General features: G+C 39.9%; 2 protein-coding genes and 1 long non-coding RNA gene across 4 annotated transcripts; 1 reads left to right on the top strand and 2 right to left on the bottom strand.

The window, feature by feature from the left end:
- Nucleotides 1-7,073: 7,073 nt before the first annotated feature.
- Nucleotides 7,074-16,441, bottom strand: LOC139422854 (glycerol-3-phosphate acyltransferase 3-like). Of its 2 annotated transcripts, XM_071174272.1 has the most exons (14): nt 16,332-16,441; nt 14,430-14,545; nt 13,925-14,123; nt 13,472-13,544; nt 11,429-11,723; nt 11,163-11,237; nt 10,886-10,975; nt 10,686-10,779; nt 10,452-10,567; nt 10,156-10,211; nt 9,773-9,858; nt 9,266-9,394; nt 8,997-9,076; nt 7,074-7,569 (listed from the first exon to the last, which is right to left on the bottom strand). In XM_071174272.1, exons 3-14 carry the CDS (start codon nt 14,090-14,092, stop codon nt 7,437-7,439), a joined length of 1,395 nt encoding a protein of 464 aa, XP_071030373.1. In that variant the 5' UTR covers nt 14,093-14,123; nt 14,430-14,545; nt 16,332-16,441; the 3' UTR covers nt 7,074-7,436. The 2 variants fall into 2 exon arrangements, with proteins under 2 accessions (XP_071030373.1, XP_071030372.1); XM_071174271.1 differs by lacking the exon at nt 16,332-16,441 and having other exon boundaries at nt 14,354-14,552.
- On the top strand, nt 15,832-19,441 carry LOC139422855 (BRCA1-A complex subunit Abraxas 1). The gene is made up of 9 exons (XM_071174273.1): nt 15,832-16,188; nt 16,349-16,439; nt 16,523-16,559; nt 16,703-16,769; nt 16,953-17,149; nt 18,124-18,243; nt 18,351-18,435; nt 18,543-18,651; nt 18,737-19,441. Exons 1-9 carry the CDS (start codon nt 16,102-16,104, stop codon nt 19,156-19,158), a joined length of 1,215 nt encoding a protein of 404 aa, XP_071030374.1. The 5' UTR covers nt 15,832-16,101; the 3' UTR covers nt 19,159-19,441.
- Nucleotides 19,282-20,946, bottom strand: LOC139422856 (uncharacterized). The gene is made up of 2 exons (XR_011635770.1): nt 19,910-20,946; nt 19,282-19,651 (listed from the first exon to the last, which is right to left on the bottom strand). It is a non-coding gene; the product is annotated as an uncharacterized lncRNA (long non-coding RNA).
- Nucleotides 20,947-20,993: the final 47 nt, after the last annotated feature.

Genomic DNA, 20,993 nt, shown 5'->3' with positions numbered 1-20,993 from the left:
CTATAATAATAGTTTAAAGCAGGGGGAAATGTTATTCACACAATTGCTGGGATGGAAGGATTAACATTTTCATTTTTGGGGACTAAGCCTTGACATATCTTTTGTTCATTTGTTATCTGTAGCAGAGATATCCATACTATGCAGCAATGTGTATGGTTAGCAATGGTTATTCAATTGTGTTTATTTGAAAATTAATAACTAAGAGTAGTGTAATTTAAGTTGCATTACTGCATGTTTATAGAGATCCCAAGAAACCATCCTTATTTTCTCCCTATTAATTCCATCCTCGTCGTGTCTTCTTAATTTCCCAGCTGTCGCCATCTCACAGATGGCAATATTATTTACAATATAGGCTGTCGCCTGGAGCCAAGCCAGATGCAATCTTAATAGGAATTTGATCATCTGTAACTTTGGCTGTGTGTCAATTAGTTTGTTTTTTAACAAAGCAAAGCAAACAATATGGCAGCACCCAGTTCTTTTGACTTGTTTAAACTTTTCTGGGAAGACAACGTGAAAGGTTGAGACTTCTGTGAAAAGGCTGTGCAAGAGAAGGTTACACGCACAAATACAAAATCTCCACAGGAAACGGGAATTGCATAAATCAAGTGAATAAGTACACAGTATATGCTACTTGTTTACATTAGAGATACAGGCAAAAAATGAACCAGCCCATCCAGTGGTCTACCTTAATAAAGTAAACACCAACATAAAGTGTCTTAAAGAGATTCTACAGTACCTTTGCATACTTTTTAGCCAGTAGTTCTGAAAGAGCTCACGAGCCAAAAGTGGTCCCCGTAAATTTGTACAACTTCACATATGTGAGGAGATGTGCACCACGTCATTGCCCTCTCTCTCTCACTCTGATGTGTGTGCATGATTTGCATCTTGCTAGCTGTCACTCAAATTGCAAGGGGCTGAAGCTCAATGGTTGAACTCAAATTCCTAGGGGGCTGGCTCGCATTGGGGAAAATTTGCGGAAAATGGCGCAGCACAGCTTCCAGAAAAACAATTACTTTCAAACTAGGGACTTCGTGGCTAATTGAGGTAAGAAGGTAATTCTGCTCATAGATTGTGCATGTATGAACTACACATTGACACATCCAGGCCAAAGCGTGATGTTGAAAAAATACTGAGGAGTCGAGTCCAGAGCATGTCTTTAATAGGGTGTTGGGCCACCACAAGCCAGAACACTTCAATGGACCTTGGCATAGATTCTACAGGTGTCTGTAACTCTATTGGGGGAATGTGACACCATTCCATAATTTGGTGTTTTGTTGACGGTGTTGGAAAACGCTGTCTCACTTGCTGCTCCAGAATCTCCCATGTGCTCAAATGGGTTGAGATCTGATGACTGAGACCGCCATGGCATATGGTTGACATCGTTTTCATGCTCATCAAACCATTCAGTGACCATTCATGCCCTGTGGATGGGGGCATTGTCATCCTAGCCATGGTAGACAAACTAATTCTGCCCAGCAGTTTTATAAATGATAAGCATGATGTGATGTAATTAACTCAGGAACCACACCTGTGTGGAAGCATCTGCTTTCAATATACTTTGTTTCCCTCATTTACTCAAGTGTTTCTGTCATTTTGGCAGTTACCTGTATATGAATACGTATTGTTCATGTTGATTAATTAAATGTAGTTTAGGATCAGATCCTGAATCAGGTCTAAATCTACTTCTGAATACTGGTCTCCCACAGGCCATGACTCTTGTAGGTACACAAAGGATATGTCGTTCATCAAAGGCACTCAATTATTCCCTGCAAATCAAAGTAGCGTTTCTCTTACTCTACACCCTGCCTGCAATGGAAAAGTCATCTGAGAAGTGTGAAGAGTTCTGTCAGAGTGAGCTACCTGCTTGCCTTGCCGTCAGTCCACATTACTGCTCTATGGAGGAGACGATGTTTAAACCTGAACATGTATTGTTCAATGTGACATGCTCAATTTATCATTAGTTGTGAAAGAGAGAATGGATGAGTACACTTTCAATTTAGTTCTGTTGCTTTCTTCATTCATCATACCCTTACTCCTCATCCATCATCCCCCCCCCCCCCCCCCCCCTCCCTTGATTTGTACAAAACACACTTTCAAAAGTTTAATGCAATTAATCATCAAGGCTAAAGATAATTGTATATTAATGGACAACATTTTTTTTAACATTATTTATTTGATAAATTTGCACTACAGTGAGTTTCATTGAATCCCATTCTTAGATTAGATCATCTCCATTGCTCAGTGAGCATGAAAGTGAGGAGTGTCGAATCTGTTCTTTTTGGTATTGTTTCGTTATAGGTTTATGTACATTTCCAGAGAGCGGTCTCAGTCTGCCTTCAGCAACCACTGGCCATGTATTTTATCCTCCTATAACAAGTCCTAAGAAATTGGAAAAGTTGCTGCAATAGATAGGAGGTGACCTGGAAACAAAAGCAATCAGAGGGAGAGGGTGGACGCAGGGAGCCACTGCCAGCCCAGCTCCAACTCTGTCAATAATAGAAGAAATACCTTTTGAGGCACAGGGCTGAGGGCAAAGTGTAGTCTGCAATTACACACCTTCATGTACCTCACCAAAGGACATTTGTCATGTACCTCACCATTTTCTGTTTCCCCCCCAACACAATGCATTTATTTATTTTTTGTCAAAATGAGGGAAAAAAATCTGTGGACTCTCTAAACTGTGTTTAAGGATTGTGATGAAAATTACTGGGCACAACAAAACTTTGCTTCACTGTTAGATATATTAAAATGTTATATTCATGGTTATGATATTGTCATAAGGCAACACCTTTCCCTCATATAATATGGCTACATTGTGGTCCTGTGTGGCTCAGTTGGTAGAGCATGACTCTTGCAATGCCAGGGATGTGGGCTCGATACCCACGGGGGACCAGTATGAAAAAAGTATGAAAATGTATGCACTTGCAATAAGAGCATCTGCTAAATTACTATACTGTACAAGTTATCTTATGCAAAATAATATTCCTTTATGCCATTTTCACCAATAGATTTGCAAATAGTGGAGGGAAAAGGAGAGAACATTCCTTCAAGTCAACCATACAATCTAGTCAAAAAGATTCCTTTCAGCATCTGAAGATAACTAGATAAGAACATAATTATTTCCAAACTAAATGATCTTGAATTTAACCACAAATCAATCAGCTTTCCACTTGAACAACTTCAGACTCCATTGCAGCTCAATCAAATAGATCAATGTGGACCAATTATAGCCTGTTTCATTAGTGTAGGCAAATCATATATTCCCCCTCCTGGCCACCAAGTCACTGTATAGAGGGAATGAACACACACATTCACACACTAAAAACAACTGGAGATGGAAATCCTTGACACTTGCACAACTTTGTTGAAGATGTTTTTTTTCACTTTATGTTTTGTGCTGTTTGTTAAGAACCAAAAACCGTGGAAATACTGTCTGTCTGTATGTGACAGGCTTGCTTTGACCTGTGTTCAGCCTGATTTGGTCCCGGCTATAATGTGACATGTCACAGCATCACACTCACCCTGTGACTGGAGCTAGGGTCCAGTCCGGGCCATGCCTAGGAACTGCAGACACACTGTCCACAACACTGAAGGATTGTCACATTGTATTATTTATCAGCCAGACAGACAGACATCCTTCATTCCAATTGTAGCAGGAATCTATTTGTTTTAATATTGTCAGGTTTATAGTCAGGTTTTCACTGGTGCCGTGCAACAAAAATAATAAAAACAATGACTTTTCCCCAAAACATATCATATTTGATAACTATCAGTCTGATTAAGTATGTGATGGAATAAAGCAGCTACTGAATATATTGTAATTTACTTATTCTTTCTTATGAAGAATGAAGTCAAATCACACAATAAGCAAACAATAAATTGTCTTGATGAATAATTACTGATCTCGCTCAGTCAGAAACACAGTCTGAAGAAGTGGGATTTAAGCGACGGATGACTGCTGGAGGAAGGACCCACACTCCAGCTCATCAGAATACTCTGCCCATCCATGTACCCGACATTTGTCTTTTGACTAAACCCAAAATGCACGAAGGGGGAGTTTGTGATGAATTTAATGCAATAACATTAGGGTGGGCTGTGGGCAGAGATAAAAAAGAAGAAGACTATTTTCATTGAGGTGCATCATGGGTCTAGAATGAATAGACTTTCCAGATATTACTCTCGGTGTGTTATGAATTCTGTAATAAATGTATTGTAATGTTTTTGAAATTGTACAGTATAAGTGCCTTCATTTTGCCGGAACCCAGTTAGAGTAGGTTGCTGCCTTGGCAGGAACTAATGGAGATCCATAATAAATACAAATACAAATGCCTCTATATTGATTTCTCTCTGTGAGTCACATCATACATAACATAGCCCTACATTAGCGTAGGAGTTCCACTCAAAGCACAGAAGGGATGGCAGAACAATGTTTTTAAAGACATTATGCTCTAACTAATGTCAGGTCTTAGACAGAGCTAGAGTCATTTAACCTCCTGACTGGTTAAGATGCTCAGTTCCAGACAAACTTCGATTTAAAATGATGTCCTCCATGAACTATATTCTCTGGAGGAAATGATTAAATTTGACAATGTATTCATATTTACTGAGTGTACCTGCATTACATTTGTATAGATCACTTCAAAGTAAAAATGAAATGGAGAAAATCTAATCAACATATTAAGACATACTGGGCAGTTGTATGGAGTCTGCAGTCATATAGGTCCTGCATGGGTCACTCCCATGCTTTCTATATGATGTCCCTTCAAAATCTATCCGAATCACATTAAATTGGCTATAAAGATGTGCACACACATTCATCACAGTAAATGGTGTGGTGCAGCATCACTTGCCATGAGTCCCACCTCAACAATCAGGTTATAAAATCGGCTTTAGAACCGATTAATAATTCACAATCCTGTTAGAAGAGAACAAACATTTCTGTTCAAGCAATTTAAGTTGTGGGATTGTTATTATAGCCGGGTGCTTGAGCCGTGCTGGGAGATGGTCTCGGTGTGGGTCTGCGACGGAGGAGAGGCTGTGAAATTTAAGCTTGCTCCAGCTCGCTGTGTGTGGAAGAATAACTCCATGCTATTTCACAGTATCTGCTTTCTTTATTAAAGCACCGGCACAGTAAGCATGTCTTACCCACGTTTATCTGTACAGCCTTTTTTATTTGGGATCATCTAACCCCCTCACTCTCTCTCTTCCCCCCTCCCTAACCCACCGTGTCACTCTCAGGGCACATACAGGTTCTCACAGACAAGAAACCTTGTCCCAAAAGAGTGAACCTGGTTAGATGATAGATGTCATATTGTTATATGTATCAGGCTATTAGTAAAATAAGTAATATTATCACGCGGTCAACCATCATTCCCATCATCCTTTCACAAAGTAACAGAACAGGAATGTATTACTTTTACACACCAAGACCTCAGCTTATTTAGTAAATATTTAGGTCATCATTATATAACATTTGTATACATTTAAATACATTTAAATAAATTAAATTTAGTTTGTTTTGTATGAGTAAAACCAAAGCTTTATGGTAAACTACAGTTTTAATCAGCCACCGTCTAACATTATCCCCACACCCCATACTATTCAACTTAATAGCATATCTTTCTTTCTTATATTGAAACTTTTGGATTGTAAATGAGGTGTTGATATTTAGTCAAGGTAGTGAGATCTTTTTGTGTGAGTGGATCCTTCTGATCGTTGACTGAGTAAGTTGGCGACATGATTGTTATTTGTTTGCAAACACTGACTCCTAGTGTTTCATTTACGACAGTACAAGCAGAATTTGAAAACTACTGAACAAAATTACAAATGTAACATGCAACAATTTCAACAATTTCACTGAGTTACAATTCATATAATGAAATCAGTCAATTTAAATAAATTCATTAGGCACTAATCTATGGATTTCATATGACTGGAAAATATAGATATGCATCTGTTGGTCACAGATATCTTTAAAAAAAAGTAGGGGTGTGGAAGAGAAAACCAGTCAGTCAGTGCAGCGCGACACATCTCCTTGCATTGAGTTGATCAGGCTGTTGATTGTGGCCTGTGGAATGTTGTCCCATTCCTCTTCAATGGCGGTGCGAAGTTGCTGGATATTGGCAGGAACTGGAACACGCTGTCGTACGCGTCGATCCAGAGCATCACAAACATGCTCAATGGGTGACATGTCTGGTGAGTATGCAGGCAATGAAAGACCTGGGAAGGTTTCAGCTTCTAGGAATTGTGTACAGATCCTTGTGACATGGGACTGTGCATTACAACGCTGAAACATGAGGTGATGGTGGCAGATGAATGGCACAGCAATGGGCCTTAGGATCTTGTCACGGTATCACTGTGCATTCAAATTGTCATTGATAAAATGCAATTGTGTTCATTGTCTGTAGCTTATGCCTACCCATACCATAACCCCACAGCCACCATGGGGCACTCTGTTCACAACGTGACATCAGCAAACAAAATCTGTCGATGTGCCCTTGAGCAAGGCACTTAACCTTAACTGCTCCTGTAAGTCGCTCTGGATAAGAGCATCTGCTAAATGACTAACATGTACATGTCAAATAGGCATTTCCATATTCTTTATACCTATACATCTACCCTCTCAGATCTGCATAAGTGGCTAAGGGTTAGAGCAGGGCAAGTGGTTGTATATTTCATAACATTTAAATGATGTAAATAATTAACAATAAACCCCCAGTCTTTGTTTTGGACTTTGATTAAAGCACCTTCAAACATGACCATGGGTGAACAGTATACACTGAGTGAACAAACATTATGAGTACCTTCCTAATATTGAGTTGTGCCCTTAAAGCAGCCTCAATTTGTCGGGGCATGGACTCTACAGGATGTCAAAAGCGTTCCACAGGGATGCTGGCCCATGTTGACTCCAATGCTTCCCACAGATATGTCAAGTTGGCTGGATATCCTTTTGGTGGAGGACCATTCTTAATAAACACGGGAAACTGTTTAGGGTAAGGAGTTCCATTGTAAGGAGCATAACGTAACATAAGAAAGAAAATTGCACAAATGAATACTAATACCAGTACAAATTCTGTGTCAACGTAAACACATTCTTGAATAATGTTAAGTTTAGTGCAATCTGAAAACGTAGTATTACTGTAACATTATCAGAGATAATTTAATATCATACAGATTAGTACTACTTGCAGTTAAGTTTGATATGTTTAAGTTTCTATAAAACAATTCTTTAAAAAAAAGGCATTTCATGCATTAAAAACGGATAAACTATATGTTGCGTATCAGAGTCTGATACCACACAATTATAATGAATCTGTGTATTCAATAACAAAGGCCATTGATTTGGAATTACTTCAGTCCGTATGCATTGTAGTATGTAACATACTTTGAAGTTATCGCCCACTGTCAGAGATTGTCCAGTGTTAATTCCAATGTCATTAGCTCTTGGTGCTCTCTGTGTGAGGCTCTTGTGAGTTTCTAGCTTTCTTTCCCACAACCATACTGCTGTACATCTTCTGTTGATGCTCTTTAAATTCTTCTTTCACCTTGTCTCTCTTCAAGCTCCCATCCCTGTAGAGAGAGAGTCAGACGTTCTACAGTTGCCATGGCGCCTTTTTGGCAGCCTTGGCAGAGAGCTCCTGTATATTTAGTAAATATTTCATAAATGTATGTTTTTTCAATTTTTGTTTTTGAATAGCCAAACGAGTATAGATTTAGTCTGGATTACATCTTACTTGTTTCCTGCCCGAGAATGAACAGCAAAACAGCTTTTCAAAATCAGCTATTTTGACTTGAATTCGATCGGCCTACATTGGAATGTTTCTACGGTCTCCTTGATCCAAGACTACAATGCAGTGCTGAGTTGGCAGTGAGGAATTCATTGCTCAAGAGCATTCCTTCAAAGTTGAGTATACTATATCCTGAGTGAGTGCATGGGAAGATAAAAAACCAACGGCAGTGTCCTACAGCACGGAGAAGACGCAGAAGGCAAGACACCCAGCTTCAGGTACCTGCCCCCGGACGACCTGATTTGGCTGCTCAGCTCTCCCTGTTGACCACCTGCACCTCCCTCTGTTCAAGCCTTGTGCTATTGACTGTCACTCCATCTGTTGGAGGTTTGAAGTAGCCTACCCAGAACTTGAAGTACGCTACTCAGAACATTGAAGTAGCTTACCCAGAACATTGAAGTAGCCTACTCAGAACTTGAAGTAAGTTACTCAGAACATTGAAGTAGCCTACTCAGAACTTTGTAGTCCAGACCTATACTCATGTCATTCAATTTTTCTTCTTGATGTTTGTTTTGCTTTTTAAGCACCTCGAGATATGTTTACTTCCATGTGCTGTGTACTGCAATTCAGACTTTAGCTGCGGCCTACTTGTTCATTTATTTTTTATTTCACCTTTATTTAACCAGGTAGGCCAGTTGAGAACAAGTTCTCATTTACAACTGTGACCTGGACAAGATAAAGCAAAGCAGCTCGACACATACAACAACACAGAGTTACACATGGAATAAACAAACATACAATTAATAATACATTAGGAAAATCTATATACAGCATGTGCAAATGAGGTAGGATAAGAGAGGTAAGGCAATAAATAGGCCATGGTGGCAAAGTAATTACAATATAGCAATTAAACACTGGATTGGTAGGATGTGTAGAGGATGAATGTGCAAGTTGAGATACTGGGGTGCAAAGGAGCAAGATAAATAAATAAATATAGTATGGGGATGAGGTAGATTGGATGGGCTATTTACAGATGAGCTATGTACAGGTGCAGTGATCTGGGAGCTGCTCTGACAGCTGGTGCTTAAAGCTAGTGAGGGAGGTAAGAGTCTCCAGCTTCTAACTAGTAACACATTATTATAGAACAGTATGGTTCCCAGCACATTTTCTTTTGATCACAGAACTCTATTATGTCAGAATGACATGTTTTAAAGGATCTTTAGTGAGAATAAAGCAGTGAAAAATAAAGTTTGCTGAGGGTTTCCTTACCACGCCATGTCCAACAGCCCTCCCTGATGTGCAATAGCAGACTTCACTCGGTTGGCAAACTTGGTAGCATCTTCCCCTTCCTATTCAAAGCGGTAATGAAGAAGGATATCATTAAAAATATATATATATATACAGAGGAGTCTATGGTCCTGGGGGTAACAGGAGTGTGCACTCTATAAAGGTTTGGGAATAAAACACAACATAAGGTCTGACCAGTTGGTCATGGGAGGGAGTAGCAGTAATACCGTATATAGACTGTGACAACCTACCTGTCTGGTCATTGGGGGCAGGTACCACACATTGACCACGATGGCCCAGCTGGTCATCATTCTGAGTAGGTAGCTCACCATGTTGTACTTGGCACTGTTCCAGAAGGCATCTCCAAAGCGTGGGTCATACTAACAGGGAAGGAGATCCAAACGTATATTAATCAAAAGCACAGGAGATTGGTGGCACCTTAATTGGGGAGAACGGGCTCGTGGTAATGACTGGAGCGGAATTAGTGGAATGGTTTCCAGGTGTTTGATGCCATTCCATTTGCTCCGTTCCGGACAATATTATGAGCTGTTCTCCCCTCAGCCTCCACTGATCAAAAGGCTTTTACATGGAAATGAAATAAAAAAATAGCCGACAAGGTCAACACATAACAAGTGAAGGTCGATATGTAACAATGTTTAATGTCATACAGTAACTGCTGATTGATGACAGAGCCAGGGTTAGAACACAAGAGAGGCATTTCAGACAATGGACAATTTACTGAAGACTGCAGAGAGTACCTTGATTGCAACTGGGTATATTGTCCCTCCAATCTCAAAGCTTCCCTTCTTGAACATCATGACTGATGTGTTGTTGATGCAGGTTCCTGCAGGAGATAAAAAGGTCACGAGACCACCACAACCACAAACTTCCACGAGCATTGGAGTCAATTGCATTTCAATTCAAGTCAATTCAGGAAGTAGACTGACATTTTATCAGAAAAATAGTATACGAGTTGACTTTATGGATTGACTGAAATTAAATGGAATTGACCCCAACTACACCTTCCAGGCAGCAGATAAAGGTGGACGAGACACCTAATATAAAGACTACAATAAAGTCCTAGTATAAAGACTACAATAAAATCATAGTATAAGGACTATAATAAAGTATAAAGACTTACCCTCTGGGAAAATCAAAATGGGTAGATTGCGCTTCGCTGCAACATGAGCCCTCAATCTAGAAGAGGATGGCGGGAGGGAGATCAATAACCAGGACAAAACTAATCACAATGAAAACAATACAATGTATGAGGAGATTGAGTGGCAGTAATGGTAATGTATATCGTTATACAAGCAATAAATTGACATTGGCAAGCAATTTATTCACTTCACAGAAGACAACTGAGTAAATGTATAGATGAAAAAGACATACTAAATGCATCTCCTGACATCTTTTCCCATTTACTTGCTGTCTCACCTACTGGTAACAGCATGCCGGTCTCTCATCTCCGACCTCTCAAACCACACATGGGGGCAGGACCTCACCATTGATCTCTGGATGACCCCCATCAGCCCACTGTGACTTTGACCCACCTGTGAATAAACCCGGACACAGTGAGCATGACAACTCTAGTCTGCTGAGAACCAAAAGTGATGTATACAATATAAAAAATCAGTGATATGTTGACACAGCCATGTTCATGTTACCCACCATAGCGTAGCATCCATCATTGGCCAAAATGACAATGTCAATAGGTGAGGTGTGGTTTGCTACACATATTCCTCCTTTTTGTGGTTTATTATTTCTGTAACAAATAAGTATTTATTTCAATGACATCATGACATTGAAAACATTGATACTAATATTACTTCCTAAATGTTTATTTTAGGTAGGTTGGGCTGTATACTAACTTGTTGTGGTATTGGATGGTGGCAGAGAGGCCTCTGGCACAGATCCTATAGCACATCAGATGGACTAACTCACTGAGCCAGTTCTTCACTCTAGAACACAAGAGCAAAGTACAGTAACAGCCAGGGAAATTCTATTCTCTCAAGCCTTATATCAACTCTCGAGCTACCTAGCTGTTATAAGAGATAGGAACATTGATGTTCCTATCAATGTTCCTATCACCACAGTTTATAAACGTTGTAAAACATTCTTTAAAACCTTCGTTGTGTACATTGTTACCTCCTGTTAGGTAGAAACCCCACCAAAGTTGTCCCGATCACCAGCCAGCTAATCCCTATGATTGCCAGGGTTATCCTGAAAGTACGAACAAAACAAATGTAAAAAATAAAATAACATTCAAATCGTGTTTAATAATAATAATATTAGTAGTAATAATTGCACTCTATCCAATAAATCCACATCAGTTGACAGAAACTGAAGTGAACAAATGGGCTATTGATTGGTCTGAGATGGATAGAGTTAAGGGGAGGTGTGGTCAGACCCACCTGAGAGGGAAAAGGACACAGTAACGTATGATCACGCCCAGGCCCCAGATGATGGTGAGGCGCAGGCTGATGTAGTGAAAGTTGTGGTTGGTGCGGGTCAGGAGGTTCCAGGAGACCAGCTCCTCAGAGGAGAAGCGCTGAGTGACCTGGTCATCCACGATGCTCTCCAGGCCCTTTCTGTAGAAGTAGAATGAGTCGCTCATCGCAAACTCTCCCCTCGATATGGACTGGGTACGATACCGACGCAGCTCCCCCATCTCCTGTTCCATAGAGCCACCCTCCCTCTGGATGAGTCCTGGGAAGAGAAGAGAGGAACAGCACAGATAAATCACTGAGTGGGTAGCATAGTCAGAGATTTTCAGATGTAGGACATTAAATATGATGGAAAAGCCTGTAGAATGGGGGATGTATAAGAAGGATTGTATGTATAAAGTAAAATATACACCTACTAATTGAGGCACTGTATCTACCTGTATCTGTGCTTTTCCTCTATTGGTATAAAGAGATCCCAGAGAAGGAAATGCCGATGAGGAATGCGATGGGAAGACTGTTGTGGCATAGCCTATCAGTACCAGGTACCAGTGAGAGCACTGAGCTTGCATTCCTTTCTCTGTACTCAGCATTGATGTACTGTATTTTACCCAGTTCCAGTAAAACATGAATACTTTTCTAATAACTTACTGGTTAACAATTTGCTTGTGTCATGATTATACAGTTATATATGATTTAGTATTATATTCACAGAAGAAGAGTTTTAGACAAAAGCATGGTGGGTTTTGTCATCTCTGCTGCTGAATGGTTTGCTAAATCTTATTGCATAATAACATTGCATTGACTTGACCTTTTTGTCCTTGCATACAAAAAAAATCATTTTTTAAGTTTCCTGTCAACCCTGATTTAGAATACCAATGTTTCTGTGATAAAAACATGATTGAGTGTTAATTCAACAACATAGGGTAGGATTGCAGATAGACAACTTAGAGACACCACAAAAAGTCCCCAGTATAAATCCAATCTTCTGGAATATTCAAGGCAGTTCAAAAAAGAATATGATATACATGTCTAATAAGGATCAAATTTAACTCAACATAGCTCCACTGAAGACGGTGACGTGACGTCTTTCAAACGTTGTACAGTATATTTCCAGGAAGAGAAGATGAAGGGGGCATACAGTATTTCACAGCATGGGTTGAGGGTTAAGCTACACATAGAGAGTCCGTTTTCTGCCTGAAGTTATGCAATCCTCTATTGCATCATCATAGTGGGACACAGCTGCTCCACTCCGCACGGTTTCCACTAGCTTCCATATCCCCAAAGTCAGATTCCATAGCCACAAAGTAAAACTTGGCTACAAAAATGTGCTTTTTGGTCTTCATTTAAGGTTAGCGGTGTGGTTAAGGTTAGGGTTAAGGTTACTTTTAAAATATACTTTTAAGAAGATAAATTATAGAAATGGGCAGACTTTATTAATGATATTGTGGGTATAGAAGCTCGTGATGACCACTCCGCAACCCCACATCAGCTGAGCTGACCAATCATAAGCTGACCAATCATAAGCCACCACACTGACACACAGTCACATGTACAGGGTCTACTCTACTCCTTCCAGATAGAGCTGAATTCAACTCCTCATACTACAGAACAATATGCTCTAAGAACAGAACCAAGGACTCTACATGCCAATGGGATGTTTGAAATGCAGTTCTGCTGAATTCAAATATTTCTCCTATAGACCATCAGAACTCAACTCAACTTACTGAATGTATCCTTATTATTGTGTAATTAGCCTAATAATTATCACAGGGCTATTCATATTTCAGTTAAGGGCAAATACAAACTAAAGAGTATTGATTCAAATGGTATCATTCAGCATAGGAACCATAGAAAATAATCGCTTAGCACAAAAGTTAATGAAGAAAATAAAGATTAGGCTACAGTTCGATAGTCATCCACAGTCATCCACAATAAGTTACACAGACAGGGTCCCTCCAGACCTCAGCATGAACTCATTCATCGATGGGTAGTGAGTGTAATGTCACTCACCATTGGGTAGCGGAGCAGGCACTGGCAGAGTGGGTCGATCCCTGTGTCCTCTCTGGATCCGCAGGGTGGCCCACTGCCCATAGAACAGAGTTATTTTCAGCTGACCTCACACACAATGCTTTCTACATACTGCATCTTGCCCAACTGCCCCGCGTTCCCCGCATTGAACATTAACTATGTCAGTCTGTTCTAAGGGGTCAGGAGGAAACATGAATACAGTATACAGAGCACAATATCCCACATAGAGTAGTGAATATAAATCAATTAATATCCGATTAATATTAAAACTATTTATCTTTTCATAAATCATCTGTTCACAAAAAGAATAACAGATGCTATATTAGATGCTATATGAGGTTATGCTTCAATAAAATGTTTCAGAATAAAATAAGAAATAGTGAGCTATTCCCGAAATTTCTGAATTTGAGTTCTTTCAGAACTTCCAGCAGTTACCTCCAATATCTTGACCAGAATCTGAATATAGACCGAAGTGACCCCCAGGGAGAGGCCAAACATAGCAGGTATCATGATGAGCCCAATCATCACGGAGAACCACACCTGCAGCAACAAAGTCGTTATACTCCACAGGTCATCCATCCCTCCCTCACAGAGATCTGTCATCCACTGGTATGGCACATAGGGTTCAAGTTATCTACAGAAGAGAGACATAACGTTTATTAGCTATTCATTCCAAATAAGCATTATATTTTGTTTTTATAATAGAGGAGGCTGAATTCATATGTTTGACTTAGGCCTAGCTAGGTAGTTAGCTATGTAAAGTTAGCTAGGTAAACAGGATCTGAAACGGGATATGAACACCGAAATAGCCTAGCTAACTAATATACAGCCAAGCCGAGAAGAGAAGCACTAGAAATAGCTTACATTATTGGGCATACCATATCCGAGGAAGACTGCAGAACATGAAATGTTTCCAAATGTATTAAAGAGAAATAGTAACCTGAAGACCTCTTCGTTGTCTTAACGAGTTTTCCATTCTTCTGTACCTCGCTGTAGCGGTAGTGGTTGCAGGTTGCAACCCAACAGTGTAGTCAGCCACAGGACAGTGCGCAAGATCTGCTGTAAAAATAAAACCAGGACGTCACTAGTTACCAAATTCACAAAGTCAGAAACCGCGCCTATTTCTACAATACAATGCATCTTCTCAGTGGTGAAAAAAGTACCCCATTTTCATAATTGAGTAAAAGTAAAGATATCTTAATAGAAAATAACTCAAGTAACAGTGAAAGTCACCCAGTAAAATAATACTCGAGTAAAAGTCTAAAAGTATTTGGTTTTAAATATACTGTAATGAAACAGCAGGGAGCAGATGCGGCAGGGTCGATTTCGGCGCTTATAAACCCAGGGTCGTTACAATACTTAAGTATTAAAAGTAAATGTCATTGCTAAAATATACTTAGGGAAAAGTATAAATACATTTCAAATTCCTGATATAAAGCAAACCAGATGGCATACTTTTATTTTTTTAAATGTTATTTATTTACGGATAGCCAGGGGCACTCTCCTAAACATAATTTACAAACTAAGCATTTGTGTTAGTGAGTCCGCCAGATCAGAGGCAGTGAACAGGGTTGTTGATTCGTGTGTGAATTATTGTCCTGTTCTGCTAAGCATTCTAAATTTACTTTTGGGTGTCATGGAACATGTATGGAGTAAAAAGTGCATACTTGTATTTAGGAATGTAGTAAAGTAAAAGTTGTCAAAAATATAAATAGTAAACTTAAGTACAGATACACAAAAAAAACCTACTTAGGTAGTACTTTCAAGTGTTTTTACTTTAGTAATGTACACCACTGTATCTCCCTAAAAAGTGATTTTAAACCGAACTCTAACATTAACCAAACAGCTAACCTTAGACCTAACCCTAACCATAAATTAAGACCAAAAGCTATTTTTTGTTTATATGAGTTTTTACAATATAGCCATTTTGACTTTATGGCTGTGGCAACTAGTGGAAATAATAAAACCACTCCCCCCACTGGCGAGTTTCTCGAAAAAAGTTCAGCTTTCGTGCATATTCAGCTGCGCAGAAAAAGCAATTGCAGGTAGCGCTGTTTTTACACAATCGTAACACCAAATATATTTATAACTAACCCGAGATAGTTTATCTGTGACGTTTACAGTGGGAGGACATGAAGCATTAGTGGGCAGAACAAGCAAGGAGGTGGGCAAAGCCAAGCACGAGCTAGCGAGATCCTATTGGCATATATTTAAGTTAGGGAGCGTATTCGCAATGAAAAGGGCGTGTGCATTAACGCAATTCGACAAATGCACTCCTTCTAAACAACGCCATTTTTTACAACTTTGGCAAAGCGTCAAGTGTATTCAACTTAGTGCACTGTGTTCGTAACAGATTGTAGTTTTGGGAACAGAACAATGTATTGTAGATCAGATGTTTCATCTATGATAAAATTAGCAGAATGTCAGTCCAGTTTCACCTAGTCACATCCTCTCCCACTACCCGCGACTGAACTTCCTCTCACTACCATATTTGGTGGTGAGAAAACGTTCTAAACGGATGCTTCAGCTTTATAGCCCCTGTGACGTGTCTGGGTTACTCCTTATGTTTGTGTGGTAACACTTTTGATGTTGTCTTTCTGACAAAAATAAGCATGGAGGACTCAAACTCTTATATTCGCGTCTCCGGATTTGTTCTAGGTTCATTGATGTTTCAGCACTTGAACAGTGATTCTGATGTGGTAAGTAGTTAGCTAGATCGCTAGCTAACTAGCTACGTTAGCCAGTTGGCTAACACCACAACAGATAGGTCTGACCAAATAGCTTACTCATTCAAATACTAGTTATTTTATTAAACTGACCGTATACATGTATGTAACGTTACCTCATAACATTTTGCAGGAAGGTCTCATTCTCGGGGAGACCAAAGCTGAAGAGCGAAGCAACATCACTGACTCTCAAATCGACAACATACAGTTTGAGCATACAATAAGTGAGTCATCAGCTGTGTACTTACATTTTATAATATAATCTTGGTGTGTACTGACTGTTGTCTCACCCTGCTTTCTGTTCCAGACATTCAGAAACACATATCATGTCGCAAGCTCAATAGGTAAACTGCAGAGACTAAAGGTTTCTTAAAATTGTGATTCAGCTGTGTGTGTAACTATTTCAACAGTATATCACTTACTATCATAGATTATTTCTGGAAGCATGTCACTTAAACAAATCTATGTTTCTCTCCACCTCCCTTAGCTTCTATAATAGAATAGGGGAGGTGAACCAGGATGAAATAAGGCACATTTTATCCAACTATAAGGAGGTAAGTGGAAGAAGATAGCGTGGTAATATTGATGTCACAGATGGTGGTATTGCAACTAAGTCCAGGGAGTAAAGGAACCTGTGCCATTAGGCAAATTGTTTTCATTTCTTTCCTATCTTGTTTGATAGCCAACAAAGCACACTTTTATTCACCCTCTTTCTTCTATTTGACTTTCCTATCCAGGAGAATGTGATTGGTTGGTATAAACAGCGGAGAAACACAGATCAACAAATTACCTTCAGAGAGCAAGTAGTCCACGAGAACCTGAAGAGAGCACTCTCCAATCACGAGCTGATCTTTCTGCTACTGACACCCAGTGAGATCACAACATCAGGCTCCACTCACAAACTGGAGTATGCAGTCTTCAGATCACATGGCAGGTCAGTACATTCACATTTTAATGGCCTTCACACTGTTTTGAATCAAACTGTGTTGCACTGTGAGTAGTCTATCACTGCCTTCACTAAAAACAGATCTGTTCAGTATGGCTTTCTGCTTAGCTCAACCCTTAGTCAGCTCTAGCTTAAGCGGTTAAAAAAATGTGTGTGTGTGTATATATTCTACACCGAGTACAAAACATTTGGAACACCTTCCAAATATTGAGTTGCACCCCCTTTGCTCTCGGAACAACCTCAATTAGTTGGGGCATGGACTCTACAAGGTGTCAAGCGTTCCACAGGGATGCTGGCCCATGTTGATTCCAATGCTTCATATAGTTGGCTGGATGTCCTTTAGGTGGTGGAATATTCTTAATACACACAGGAAACTGTTATGTGGAAAACCCAGCAGTGTTGCAGTTCTTGACACTCAAACTGGTGTGACTGGCACCAACTACCATACCCTGTTCAAAGGCACTTCAATCTTTTGTCTTGCCCATTCACCCTCTGAATGGCACACATACACAATCCATTTCTCAGTTGTATCAAGGCAAAAAAAAATCCATCTAACACGTCTCCTCCCCTTCATCTACACTGATAGAAGTGGATTTAACAAGTGACATCAATAAGGGATCATGGCCTTCACCTGGCCTCCCGGGTGGCACAGCGGTCTAAGACAGTGCTAGAGGCATCACTACAGACCCTGGCTGTGTCACAACCGTCCGTGATAGGGAGTTACATAGGGCTGCACACAATTGGCCCAGCATTGTCCGGGTTTGGGGAGGTTTTGTCCTTCCTTGTAAATAAGAATTTGTTCTTAAATTACTTGCCTAGTTAAATAAAATGGAATCATCAGGTATTCCTAATGTCTTGTATACTGTAGTTTTATCCTTGTTTTGTTTTTTACTCTTGCTGTACAGTCCTTGGATTTAAAGCACCTTTCAAGAAATCCCATTTTTTGTATTTATTATTATTAGTCAGTATTGCAGTGTACCTGTCCTGGTCAGCAACCTGGGTTTGTTGGAAGAGCAGGACTACTGGAGACTCTCTGCATCTTGTTCATCAGTCAACTACAACCATGCTGTTAGGAAACACAGGTACTACTACTGGGCCTCAGCACTGGGCACTATTGACTTTGAAAAATGTAATATGTGTGTTTGTCTGGTACCTGTATGACTAGTCTTACACTTTTTGCCCTGTGTAGATCTAAATTCTTCTCCTCCGATGGATCTCTGCATGAGGTGGATGAGATTAATGACATGAACAACTCCTTGCAGGGTGAACTGAAGGTAAGTTGAATTGATGGCAAGAGAAATGTAAAAACATGTACAAAATACTGTACAGTACAACCTTTGGTAAACATGGTGTCACCTGGGATTTGTTTTTCTTTTCACAGATGGCATGTAAGAAAGTGGAGGAGAGTGAACGATTGGTCGAGAAGCTGCTTGCAGACGTTTCTGATCTAAGAAGGATGGTCAATGATAGGAAACAAGAGCTGGGAGAAAGTATAACCTTTGTTTCTATTGATGAATCAGTCTTGATTTATTCTCTTGTGTGTATTAAACATTTTATTTACGTTTGTGTTTCCAGTCTCAGCAGATGGAGCCTCCACCCCAGCACAGCCCCAGGAGAATGTGCTGCTCTGTGAGGTCATCAAAACACTATTTCCTGGGGCATCTCTACTCCAAACGCAGGCTCTAAACTTCCAGGGGTTTCCATTGCCTGAGTTCTGCTGCAGCACTGACCATGGCATAGACATTGCTACAACACTGCCTTTGATCCTGAGTCATACACTCCCTAAAGCCAGGAAGGGGAGGCTTGGGAGAGGTGGAGGTACATCCTGGAGAAAACGTCCCCTTCGTGAATCATCTGAGGTGCCCAAGAGGAGGAAAGGCATGCTGGAGGAGACTGAGGAGTCTTTGTCAGTCAGTGGGTCCGAGACCGAGGAGGATTTGATCCCAGCCAATCAGAACGGAAATGATTTAGATGTGTCCAATTCCCCCGTCTTCTGAGGACCATATGGACCGCTCAAGAATAGTCACTTTGCATTAAATGTCACTGTGTATGGATTATAGGAAATTATGTGACATTCCCCTGTAACAGTCCTCCATCAATAACTGAAACTTGATGTTTGCAGGGATGCCTTCAATTAGTTTATTTTTAGAGGCAACATGTTTTATTTAGAAGTGACTGTCCAAGTTATTGATTATAATAACTTTAGTTTATCAACATTTTTTTAATATTCAAGCTGTTATTGAACTTGTACATAATTACATAAAATTATTTTCACGTGTAGTGAGTTACGATTATTGGTCTCATGGCTCAACCCAAGCATAGCAGCTCAGACTAGATTAACAAGCAATATTCCACATTAAGAATTATTTTAATACAATTATTACAGTATATATGCTACACTAGTTCCCCAATACAGGCTGACACAGTTACTCCAAGTGCTGGTTGTCGAAGGTGTTTGTATCTTTCATAATGTGGGTCCAGACATGAATCCTGCGGAGGAAAATATTATGAGTATTTATTATAGAAAGGCCTAAACGATCAAAACATGGTCATTTTGAGCTATAGGTCTGTAGCGCACAATGTCATCAGTACCCTCTGGTAAGTAGTGCTGGTGCATTTGCAAAGAGAAACTATCACAGAGCAACCTCAAGGCTTAATGCTGCTGACCCAAGAGTATTGGATCATATGATATTCTGTCCCAAGACCAGTCAATGAGTCAATAATAAAGTGAGTGATTTGATGACTTACCCATAGCTTTCTTTATGGCTTTGGAAATCTCCCTCTGTTTCTTACCACAGTCCTGGAAAGGAATAACACCTTGTTAAAATGACATGACAGCCTCTGGTGATGTGATATGAACATGTTTAGCTTTATCTGGCCAAGTTCTCACATGTTACATGCCTACTGTAAATTCTTCCTGTGTGGGGGTTTATATACAGGGACAGCAGCTATTGGAAAGAAGTTTGGATTATATGCATTTTGTAATGAAACATTGCTCAATTGCATCTCTGCTCATCAGTATGGTATTATGTACTGTAGTCTGACAGACATGAACATTCTTGAAGTCCACTGTGATATCACAGAATGTAGCCCTTCTGTGGTTGTTCATATGGATTCTCCATCCATAATGGTTGGGGAGATAAAAATGTACATAAAGTTATGTGAATCCATCCAACAATGTAGTTGCCATAGACGTTGTAAACAAATGAGACCGCTTCAAATCCTGTTTAAAACTTTAGTAATGTTCGTCATGTGGAATGTCACACCTTGAGCACTAAGAGTACATAAGAATCTAATTAAATTTGCATTTTCAAATGTCATCCGAAACCCAATGATTCCATCCATATAGTTTTTCTTTGTGCACTCTTCCTAGATGGATAGCTAGCTAATAGTAACGTTACATATGCAGATGAAATCGTTTACAATTTCATCGTTCTTCTGGACTACATTAGACGAGCCTGGGATACTTCTGAGACATTGTTCTGCGATAAGAGTAAAGAAGACATTAGCTTACATCAAATAGAGTTTACTCTGGCCAGCTAGCTAGTATATTAGCCAGCAGATCCGACCCGTTTGCTTACATAGGGTCAGACGGCATTCCTGTGTAGATTAAGACACCGCGGAACTGGCAAAATATATGGTTTGGGAAATGTACATCAATCCAGGGATGACAAATGCTTTGTACTCCGAAATGTCTCATTATCCCAAATATTACAGCACTGGCTCTGTGGTTTCTTAATCTACACAGGAATGATGTCCGAACCCAATGCAGCTGTAAGTAAACAGGTCGGATGCTAGATAGTTAGCTAGTTTATAGGACACATGTGGCTAG

The sequence above is a fragment of the Oncorhynchus clarkii genome, chromosome 12 (genome assembly GCF_045791955.1).
Source record: "Oncorhynchus clarkii lewisi isolate Uvic-CL-2024 chromosome 12, UVic_Ocla_1.0, whole genome shotgun sequence".
In the NCBI taxonomy this organism is placed as follows: domain Eukaryota; kingdom Metazoa; phylum Chordata; class Actinopteri; order Salmoniformes; family Salmonidae; genus Oncorhynchus; species Oncorhynchus clarkii.
Note: the sequence above shows the minus strand (reverse complement) of the source record. Positions and strands in the feature narration are given on the sequence as shown.